An 11,823-nucleotide genomic window follows, 5' to 3' on the forward strand; every position below is an offset into this window, starting at 1 on the left:
ATATTTCATAATGTGTAAGTATATATAGTGATAAACAAAACAATAAACTCAATGAAAACTTTAATTCCAGATCAGTAAAGTTAATTACAACGGTTGTCCATTAAATAGAACTAAGTCTTTTTCATGAGGTTTGATCAATTTTATCTATTATATTCTAATAATTTATTAAATAATGAAGTCAGTTTTCGTTATCGATTTCTATTCTGTCGAATTTAAGTATAATAAGTACTAATTACAAATGTGCATATATGTATAAATATGTATAATAAGTATCAAAATTTCAAGGTATTGATGTTGAGTTTTCTTGAAATAGGATTATCTATTCTCTACTTATTTATTCTTTTTTCTTTTTGATTGTTGCTTCATTAGGTCTATATGCTCTGAAACAGAAAAATTTGAAATTTTTGTTGACAGAATGCAATCAAGTTATGCAAATATTATTGCTTACTTATTGATTATTTTGCTATTTAGTTGTCTTATAATAAATCTCTTTTCGATTCTTCTGAATGGACCTTCCACAAGTAGTGCAAGAATGAATGACAAGAAGAAAGACATTCCAATATCTGGCACTAAATCCCACAACTATAAATTTTTTATTTCAATTTTAATTAATCCGTTCAAGAGTATTATTTAAATAAATTACATTTATTACATTACACATTACAATGAAAATGTGTCTTATACGTACGATATTATGAGCTGAAAAAGTTCTTGCATGACGAGCCACTCCAATATCATAACTTTGATTGATATGATGAATTAAATATGCTCCGTAAGTTAATCTAGACATTGGTTGGGCCCATCGTGGTTTGAAGTACCTATAACTAGAACCTATATAAATTGTATTAGTGAATCATTATCATGTTGCTGAGATAAAAAAATTATCTAAAATAGTCGTATAGATTAGCTTACAGAATCCATTATCAATAGTCAAAAAGATCACTGCAGAAACAACTGCTAATGCAAAAATAGGTCTGCATAAGCTAGCATAAAGAGCAGTTTCAAACGATGATGGATTAATATTGGGGTTATAAAATTTCTGTCCTAATATTTGTGACATTATTCCCAAAAGAACAGTTATTGAGATGAATGGTACTTTCAATAAATACTAAAACAATTTTTTTAATATAAAAACAATTGAATATTTTTTCCATTTATATTGAATTTCAATTCCAGTATCTAATAAACTTACTGTTGGAATTGTTTTAGGAGTTAAACCATAATCGTAGATAATAGCTCCAGCTAAAACTCCAACAAAATAAGTAGCTAATCGCTCATGTGTTTTTATGTAATGTTGAATGAAGTAAGGATCATCTTTTACTTCATGCATGCTAAAAAATACCAACAATAGTATCTATTGCATTTAGATAATGTTTGAATAACAAATCTACTTACTAAGGTAATCCTTTAAAGATAGGTTGAACATTATTAAAATAAGTTATGCAAAACGGTATTAAACATCCTAATAAAATAATGGCAACAATAAATGGGTATCCAAGTTTTCTTGGCATTTTCCAAAAATAATAAATAACAAACAAAGCAATTATATATAAGTGATAATCCACAGAAAGGTACCATGATTGGAACATACACTAAAAAATTGTAGAATAATGATGATAACATATTTATCTTCAAATTTGAATGATCAATGTAAGTAAATTTTTTCACTTTACCAATTTGTCAGTATTAACATAATTATTGATGTAGAGAATATTTGCCCACCAACTACTGGCACATGCTTCGCTTTCAAATCCTATTTTATAATTCCAATAAGGTCCTGAACCAAGATGAGGTAAAATTAACGTTATAAACATTATAAGTATGAGATATGATGGTGTTAATCTGTCAAACAAAAAATCAATTAATATAATTACTTATCACAATAGAAATTATAGAATATATATAAATTTTTTATCACTTGTCTTACCTAAAATAGCGAATTAAAATTGCTGATATGAAATTGATATTTTTCTTCTTATCCAATTCAATTAACAGATGATAGGCAAGTAATAATCCTCCAAATGCAAAGAAAGCTTCAACTATTATTGGACCATTGTAGATCAAAATTGAAGATTCAAATGTATAACTCTAAAAACAATCAGTAATTAAAAAAATTTAAATGTAATATTCATTTTATATGATCAAGACTTACTTGTTCTAAATATTCAGAATTGACAATTGGATTTGTATAATATTGCATCATTCTATGACCAACAATAGCTATGCACATGTAAATAGTACGAAGTAAATGAATGCTATCGAGTCCTGGATGCTTATATGATACTTCTGTTATGCTTTTATAATTACGACTAGCAGAAAAACAAAGTAAAATTTCCACTAAAAATGATTTACTATCTTCTTCACGAACTTTTCCGATTTTATCATACCAAGTACTCATTATTACTAAGACAATGAGACTTAGAAGTCCATAACTGCATTGATGAATTTTTTTAAAATTTTATAAGATTATCAATTATAAGATCAATTTAAAATCGAATAATAGTTTATAATCAATTACCAGTAAATTTTGGCCAAAGTAGAAAACTCAGGTTCATCTTTTCGTGTTTGACAATGACCTTTTATTCTAACATTAATTAGAATTTGATGTTCAGTAGCAAATTTTTCTAGTGGTTCTTGTAAAGCTGTTTCAATTTCTGTTTCATGGCAAGTGTCTGGTACACAAAGTGCTAATTCCAGCTTGTAACGTTTCACTCGACGAAAATCCCCCTTTTCCTGAAAAGCAATTATTCATTATTTCACTTAATGATTAAATTAACTCCACTTTTTCACTAGAAATGATTTTTCAAAATTAAACCAATTATTAAACATAAATTTAAAAAAGACATAAATAGCAGAGGACATTAGTTCTATTGGCGAAAAGAAGAAACTCATCATTTTAAAAAACGAAGACCGCTTCAATATTGTCGAGGCCATTTACCTTAGCTAAAATTAATTTTGTTGTATTTGGATTCATTTGAATAAAACTGACGGGCTCGAGTACATTTACCTTTAACTCGAGAAATCCATTGACTAATTCATATAATATTTAACTCCATAATTTATTCACTTCGTAATCTCCAACCTTCATCTTTTAACCTTTGTGAAGGTCATACCAAGTTAAAAGAAATGTCTGTAAGATTAAATAATTTCTTTACCTTGATTGCGTCCCACGCTGAGCTGTTCAAGTCAAAATCAAGTGTGTAAGGGCCACTACTTTTGTCTGAATTAGTGAATTTCTTGTATTCGACTCTGACTAGACAATATTTTCCTTGGATTACATCAAGATCAGAACTTGATGAATAACTTGGTACATTAGCTTTCAATCCATAACACTCATCAAAGTTTCCCAAGTGCCTAGTTTGACCCGCTATTATTCCTTCAGGATATTTTGTTGATGAATCAAACACTAGAATTATACACGTAAAGATAAGTTAATGACTGATATCTAAGATCAATAAATTAAAACTTCAAGTTGAAAAACTATATTTTTATTTAGATAGTATTCAAAAATACATTCCTTATCATCAGTTCCTTAATAATCTCGAAAGATGGGATTAGGAAAACACTGTTACATTATACAAGCGAATAAAATTAACTCAATAATGTGATTCGAAAAAGGATCAGAAAACTTTCTATTTCAAATTATTTTTAGCCGAAACCCTTCACAACTTTTAGTGACTGATAAGTTGATTGATCAACAATTGAAATATTCTTTAGATAAATGGAAATGAATATCCACTTATTGAAAGAAACTAATTAGTAACAGAGACGTGCTTCTCAAGAAATCTATTATTTTCTCAGACAATTTGTTAGCTGAGCTCAATAATTATGATAAGGAGAACATTCTAAGAATACAATTAACATGAAATATAGATAAAATTGATAAATGATTTAATCTATTTGTTAATTAGGCACGTCTTTAACAATATAAAAATGTAAAAAAATATAAAAATCCTTTAACGATAAAAATTCGTGAATAAAAAAAATAGTTACTTACTGCGAACAGCCCAAAGAGTTCCATTTTTTAAATCTTGAAGATATCTTTCAGCTTGTCTCTTGCATTTTCCTTCAGGAAGGGTTGGTGAAGAAGCAAAAAGTATAGGAAGCAAAGGAACTTTTAAATACCATGGTATTTCTGACACAATTGAATTTTGATTTGACTCTTCAATTATATGAGAATTAATTTTCTCATTGACAACTGGTACACTTAAATTTCTTACTATTTTTTCATTAATACTTTCGTTAGCCCCGTAAACTTTGGAATATTGTATGGCACTTAAATTTGAATCATTTCTGTTGATATACTTCAAACAATTTTCTGTACTGAGTGAAAAATAACCAAAAACATTACTTAAAACAATAGTTATAATTATAACAGTTGACTTATACATTTTGCAAATTTTTTTCGTTAAGCTATATTATCATTAGTATATTGGTTTAAAGCACTACCCACTCACACGAAACTCCATCCACACTGAACTCTACTTCTTAAATGATGCGCCCTGAAAAACGATTTAAGCGAAAGTATCTATTCGGTCTATCACCACCGTCTTATAAACGTAAATGGTCACACACTTTTAGTTAATCTGATATTTTATACACCAAAAGCTAATGACTTGTTATCATATTAGTAAATATTATTTTATTTTAAACGTTTCTTAATAGAATACAAAATGCTATCAAGCAAAAAAATCTTGTTTAAATTTGAAGTTTTAATTTTTAAAGAAATTATTAGATTTATTTATTTACGAGTTGAAAGATCGATAGAAGTGATGATTACTCTCAAATAAAGGTAAAAAATAATCCAGAAAATTTTTAGTTAATATTCTGGGTATCATACGGTTTCTAAATCATGAACAATTATTACAAAGACAAAACAGAATAATTCAAATTAAATTATTGAATTATAATTTTTTTGTTCAATTTCATAAGGGTAACATTTCGATAATCAGTATAGTAGAGAACTGATTTATTAGCTTTGTCGGTATCACCATTTTTTGTTACCATTAGAGCTTTTCATCGGTAATGTAGAATATAAGATTGAAAATAGAATTTTGAGTAGAGTAAACGAGAATTAGTAATCCGAGTTTTTAAAAATAAGATATTAATTAATTAAACTGCATTACATTCTGTTCTGACATACAATAAATTTTTTTATTGACTAATCAAATAAAAAATTCAAATTTTTTGTTATAAATTTCTTAATTTTTATTTTTAGGAAAAAATATAATACCGTATTTTTTGTTGAGTAACACAACGCTTTTATTAAAAATAGAAAGTAAATAATGTCATGAGGATATCATTCATTAATTTCATCGTTAAAACATCTCATGAAATTTTTTTACTTCAAGAAAATTATATATATATATATGAAACTCATTAGCTGCAGTTAAAAAATTCTTTTATACTTGAGCAATTTTATAAAAAGTTAAAGAAATGTTAAAAAGGTTTCAACACCTGACATGGCCAAAAAAATAAAAGTACATGAATGTAATGAGTAAAAGTATACTTCTGTTGTGAATTCGATTTTTAAGTAAGTTTGAAATAGGAGTAATTATGATGTAAGATAATGTTGCTTCAATAATGATAAATTTACAGTGAATAATACTGAAAAAAAATGATTCTGCATACTCGTTATTTAAGAAATCTCTAAAACCATGCATTCAAGACTGTTTAAAAAATTCATTTATAGATTTATTATCAATAAGATGTATTTTCGAATATTTTCAAAACTTTAACGTTCAAAATTTTAAAATTTATTATTAATGCTTCAGATCAATTGAAAACATTACTTAAATAATTTAGTAGCTTTTAAAAATGTTTCCATAAATATCCTTAATAAAGATTTTCCATTTTTCAGGAAGACAAAAATTTATTTTCCATCTAGTTAGTCTTAAGTTTAGGAAAAGATATTGTTCACAGTAAATAGGTAATAAAAAATGATATAAAGAAGGTGTAGAATGTGATACAAATGAAATCGGCAAGAAAAGTAAGAGTGGGTGGCCAAACAAACATCAAATAAGGGTATTCCCGAACGAGGCAAGTGTCCGGTCGGCAAGTTGTCCTTACATTACCATATCATTGAAACTTGTAAGAATTCAATTTGTATGGCACACGTGGCCGGATGAAGGGATATTTGCAGATGGTACCATCCCTTGGGGTATCGTCCATTATACAGATAAATTTGGAGCTACACGGGCCCATAGTCTAGAATCGTGTTTGTGCCGAGGTTGCCTTTTTATATCATCATAAATGGTTGACCATTCCGATTCCCAGATCGTCTCACCATTATTGCTTATTTCTATTTTTTTTCTCAACTCTTGAGTCTCTTGTGAGAATGTCAAATAACAGAATATAATATTCAAATAGGATCACTTCTTATGAGATAAATTTATTTCAAATGCAAATTAGCTGCGAATCATTTCAACTTTGCTTTCACTCTCGTCGTTAAAAATGATTCTGGTAAATATATGTTCTAAGTCTCACCAATATATGACCCTTCTTTTTGTATAGTCATTGAAGATTTAAATAGTCTTAATGACATTAAAAATCCATTTTTCTCCTCGACAATAACAATAAAACGTTATCGTATTTTTTAAAATAAGATTCTTTATAGTTTTTTTTAGTTGAATATTCTTTTATTAATTTTCTCTATTCAATGGTCGTCGTAAACAATCTTGCCCTTGAACAATTTATAAAAAAAATCAACATTTTCATTCAATGTTAAACTTTTATGAATAAAATGTTCATTAATATTTTTATTAACAATAAAGGAGAGTAGTATAATATTTGATGTGGTGTAAATAATTGTGACTACTTAAATACTAACTTTAGTTTGGTAAAATTGTGATGAAATATTCTATTTGTCAAATGGTATTAATTTTTCAATGTTTTTTATTCAATTAGTATGAAAAGACAATAATTATCAGTAAGCAATAAATCACAGTATCATGATGTGCTTAAAATAATTCAACAATCAAGAAATTAATTTTGTGGGAGTAAAAAGTAAAACGTGATGCAGAAGAAGATGTAGTAACACAGAAAGATAATTAATCTAATTGCATTAATCCACAATTAGATAGATAAATTAATTATATCACAACAGCAGAATTGGAATGCATATCAATGAAATGCAGATTGAGTTGAGCTGTTAATAGGATAGACTGACGTCACATCAGAGTATTATGATCCGTGTATCTAATTAGGTGGTCGACGTATTCGTATCGTCATATGTATAATCATACCAGTATACCGTATAGAATACACACAAGACCTTCTCCAAGAGAATTATCAGAACGTGTCTTGCTTCACAACTGTCTCGTGATATGATTTATTATTGTATTTATTATTAAACTATCATTTATACTTTTTGACTAGTTTGAGTAATGATTAACCTCATTATTCTAATAATAATGCCTACTGATGATAATGATGATCATTTACAGTCACTTTCTCTTTTCAGCTCAATATTCCATTCACACTCAAAGTGATACAAAAAATCTTATTGTCCACTAATCCTCTCATTGCTCCAGGACTTATTCATTATTTAGCCTGGGATGTATATGAATGTTAGATAATTTGAAGCAACTCACTGTGGATGATTGTGATTATACGTATAGCGAAAGCTACGCAACTTGCTACTGTTCTGGGGGCAATAATCCAACATTGACATTGTAAAGCAGCTACTGCACCAACCAACCGAGACTCATTGGTCATCATTAGTGACTTTAAATCATGTGAGAGACGACGGCTCATCGTCATCATCTCCAACACCATCATCAGAAGTGACCAATGAACAGGCAATTGAATTTCTGTGGACCTGTGAGTGCTATTCAAAATGAAAAGGATTATATTCTAGCCATGACAAAAAAGGTGCCTGGCAAACCAACGTCGAAAGAACCAGCCGCGCTTTTGTCGCGAGAGATTATAGTCGCTTGCACCATCATGACCATCCAACTTCTTTCAGAGTAATGTGCTTTTAATGTTGATTAAAATTACCACCATATTGGACAGCTTTTCTCACTTCCACTTGTTACTTTTTGTTCTTTTTTCAATTATTTTTATTTTTCCTACTCTGCACTGTCATTTTTTCTTATTTGTTCCGTTGCTCTCTATGAGGTAATGTACCAACCTAAAGGTGATGCTATTCAATTGTATTCTTTTCTTTGTCAGATGACTACTGGAAGCGCAATGACCCGCCTTGAACCTGTCTCCAACAATGGTGCATTTTAGTCAACTGTTGGAGCATAAAATTGGTCGTTGAGCGTTTAATATTTGGGTATTTCACAGTGATTATTTTTAATGAATCTATTGAAAATGATAAAGATGTGGTTAGATAGAAGAATAAGCTTTTTTATGATCAGAGCCGTTAAATGGGAGATTTATTGTTGGTTTGGGTTTCATTATCTCGAATGAATTTAAAGGAAACTCAAAATAACGTTCGTTGACAACAATCAACATTATTAATACTCAACAATTATCGAAGAATTAAAATTTCTGTAATTTTCCTTTATAATATTAAATATTCCATACAATTAAAAAATTAATTCCATTGATCTGCATTACTTTTGATATTTAGACTTTAATCCTGATTCACATGGACTATTGATAAATTTCTTAGGGAAGAAAAATTGAACCACAATTGAATAAACTATAACTGTGTGGAGAAAAATTTTATCATGACATTTAAATATGATTCAGAGGGGTAAATACACGTGTTATTGAGCTGAGATTGTTGAACAATTTAATCTCAATGAAAACAAATTCTAAATGGAAGCGAACAAGAAGACGAATTGTTCCAAAGACACGTGACTAAAAGCAATCAGTTTATGCATATCTTCATGTTGTCTCTCATGATGTGTTGAACAAGAGTGCGGTACAATTATTATGGGGTAAAAGTGTTGTATTATAACACTCGCATATACAGAGTCACGTGTCGGCACGTGTTTCCAAATGATCTCCCGCAGCTTTACCAAGATGACAAGTCAAGATTCTGTGATTGAGTGGAGATCATCCATGGGATTTTGCAAATTTTTTTCTTCAAATAAATCAGTGCAATAATTTTTTAAACATCAACTAAAACATAATTCTTTAATGTTTTTTAAAAATTTGGATTGAAAAATGTTATGAAGTAATCAATATTCAAAATTAAATCTAAAAAAATGTGTAAAAGATGATCCTCCTAATCTATGTCTACAAATAGTTGTCAAACAAGTGCTCGAGTCACGGATACATAAGTTTAGGTTTATGGAAGAAAGCATCTGGCGGAGTTTGACATCGTGAAAACACTGGTAAAAGAGTAGTAGAGACGGTGAACTCACTAATATTTCGTTCCGGTACTTTCCACCCTCGTGTTAACCCTCGCACCGGAATACAGACTAAGGTATATTCTCTACTTCAGAGCAAACTATTGTAACAACGCGCTACTAATGATTGTTAAATCACACTGTGAAAAGTATCAAAGTCGAGTTTGTTTGTGACATACGTTCGGGCCCTGGTTTTGGATTCTTGCACACCGTTTTATGCTAAATCGTGTCATTTTTACGTGCATTGAGAATTAAAAATTGGTCGAGGATAAACTTTTCGGTGATACGAGAAACATTGAAGAACATTTTTTTAAATATATGTTGAAAATAAGAAAGTAATACTTGTGAAGAAAGAAAAAATGTATAGATATAAAAATTATAACTTTAACATATAAAAAAAGTTTTTAACTAAAACAACCATTGAGTTGTATTGGAATTAATCTTTTATTTTACTATTTTTTCGTTTAAAGCAATACTTAAAATATTTTGTGTGTTTTAAATCTTGTAATTTGAATAATTTTTTTAATGTATTTATTTTTATAATTCAGTTTAGCGTTGGTCTATCATTAAATACACTACTTGCAGTGTAATTAAATGAAAGCCAAGGCGAGAGAAAAGTGATTAATATTTAAGACAAAGACGTACAATGAACAAATGTCTCTACATTTAAGTTATCGTTAGTAACAGTAGGAAAATGATGACTAATGTGAGTATGTAGAAACTCATGAAAATAATTCATTCAATAATTAATCAGCATTAAAACTCTTCTAAACAAAAATAAAAATATCTAATATCTTGATGAAAGAACAGAAAATAATGAAGCATTTATTATTGTAGAAATATGGAGGAAATTAATTAATCTATTTTGAATAATGATATTTTTTATGAATATTCCAAGGTATCTTCAACTGAGAAAAATGATAAAATTTCAGTAAAGGAATCCGTTTGGAAATGATAATTTGATAGTATGCAAGAAAAGCTCTAATGATTCGTCGATAGGTCGGGTGATCGATTGAGTCGTGAGCTTCTTCTCGTAATGACAAGCAGAAAAGGGAGAAAGATTTGTCATTAGTTGGCTAACCTTTGCGGATCTGCATGAAAAATGTTCAATGGTGGGATTTAACTGTCGTCAGTCGGACGCAATGATAACGATAATACGAGACGACAGTCCATTAGGGAGCAAGCTACTGCTGATTTCGTACAAGAGAAGAACAAAATCGTACGTACTTGCAATATAAGTGACGACTCTTAATGTTTTTACCGATTTTTGCATCATTAAGGAATGACAAATACTGTGATCGGATGATTCATTCGCTTACCCTTTTATTTTTTAAATGAAAAAAGCTCTATCAGGAGGATGAAAAAAATAATAGAATTACAATTTGAAAACTACTTATAAGATATAAATATTTCTTTATTGATAAAAATAATTTTTTTTTTTTTCAATGTAACATGAAATTGAATATTATTAGAGTGAATATTAAAAAAAGAGATCTGAGGGTGATCTAGATTAGATACAGATATACCGAAGCAATGATGTAATTTAATCAAGTGTACGATAGTAGCGTATTTATGATAATTTTCATATTATCAGTCACTGGTTGGCTATTATGAAGCGTTGTCCAATTGAATCCCATGTGAGTTTCTATCGTTTGCATCTGATAATACTTTAGCTCACAGTATAATATAATATCTAGAATGCATCGTGATTCATCTAATTAGCATAGAAGCGATTTGTTGTACAAATTCATCGTCAACCAATACAAGCACATGGACCAAAACAGTTTACAGAAATAGATTGAGCACATGCACACGTGGGCGAATGGCGACATTGTGTTCTGATGTGCAATAGGTTAGCTCACAAATTTACAAACAAATGGCTTACTCTCGTCGTCTAAAGGTCTATAAGTGGAGACCACGGAAAAGGGAGCAGAAATATAGGTATAATTTGATTTTTCCCGAGGTTTTATGACTCCTCACCCTCACTTGGCTTCTTCTTGACTTCTCAAGAGAGCTAGTCTCATGCCTGCCTTATTTTCTCCTTCCTTTGGACTCTTGTGCAGTCTACTTGGAGGGGTAAAATCGGCATTTTGCCAGGCTATGGTAACTTTTTTCATATTCCAATTAGAATATTTTTCATTGATTTAATGCCTGTGAAAGCAGATATTAACGGTTTAACCCAGCGATAAATTCTTAGTGTCGATGGGTTCTACGGCTAAAACATGCCTCACACTCTCTACACCCTCTTCTACAACCTCTTAAGCTCGCGCCACTCTCCGCAAGCCAAGGAGATTGGCGGCAAAGGTATAGGGGGGGCGACAAAACGACGTACGGCCACGAGGCAGCAGCGTATAAGTACTTTAACTACGTATGCTAACTTTACGAGTTACGCAAACTCTCGTAATATTAATCACAGCACTCGTCCAAACTCTTACAACTAGGAAAAACGTATATATCCTTACGGTAAAAATGCCGACCAAGTATTTATGAGTTTCTTCGAGCTTATTTCGAGAGCCAA

At 29.8% G+C, this 11,823-nt stretch overlaps 1 protein-coding gene across 1 annotated transcript; it reads right to left on the minus strand.

Annotated features, from left to right (window-relative positions):
* Positions 1–334: 334 nt before the first annotated feature.
* Positions 335–11,422, minus strand: LOC118066281 (nose resistant to fluoxetine protein 6-like). The gene is made up of 13 exons (XM_035082202.1): positions 11,292–11,422; positions 3,998–4,323; positions 3,156–3,406; positions 2,519–2,733; positions 2,153–2,432; positions 1,928–2,088; positions 1,674–1,842; positions 1,396–1,592; positions 1,193–1,331; positions 913–1,108; positions 689–831; positions 449–582; positions 335–380 (listed from the first exon to the last, which is right to left on the minus strand). Exons 1-13 carry the CDS (start codon positions 11,420–11,422, stop codon positions 335–337), a joined length of 2,388 nt encoding a protein of 795 aa, XP_034938093.1.
* Positions 11,423–11,823: the final 401 nt, after the last annotated feature.

Source organism: Chelonus insularis, unplaced genomic scaffold (genome assembly GCF_013357705.1).
Source record: "Chelonus insularis isolate UGA/USDA-ARS -01 unplaced genomic scaffold, ASM1335770v1 contig_339_pilon, whole genome shotgun sequence".
Lineage (NCBI taxonomy): Eukaryota > Metazoa > Arthropoda > Insecta > Hymenoptera > Braconidae > Chelonus > Chelonus insularis.

Bases quoted from the DNA above. Each gene is read 5' to 3' on its own strand.
- LOC118066281 (XM_035082202.1), bottom strand. From the start codon at position 11,422: ATGAAAAAAGTTACCATAGCCTGGCAAAATGCCGATTTTACCCCTCCA. The intron at 1,109-1,192 runs GTAAGTTTATTA...AAATTGTTTTAG, and splicing joins CTCCTAAAACAATTCCAACA to TATTTATTGAAAGTACCATT. The intron at 583-688 runs GTACGTATAAGA...AAAAATTTATAG, and splicing joins CTTTTTCAGCTCATAATATC to TTGTGGGATTTAGTGCCAGA.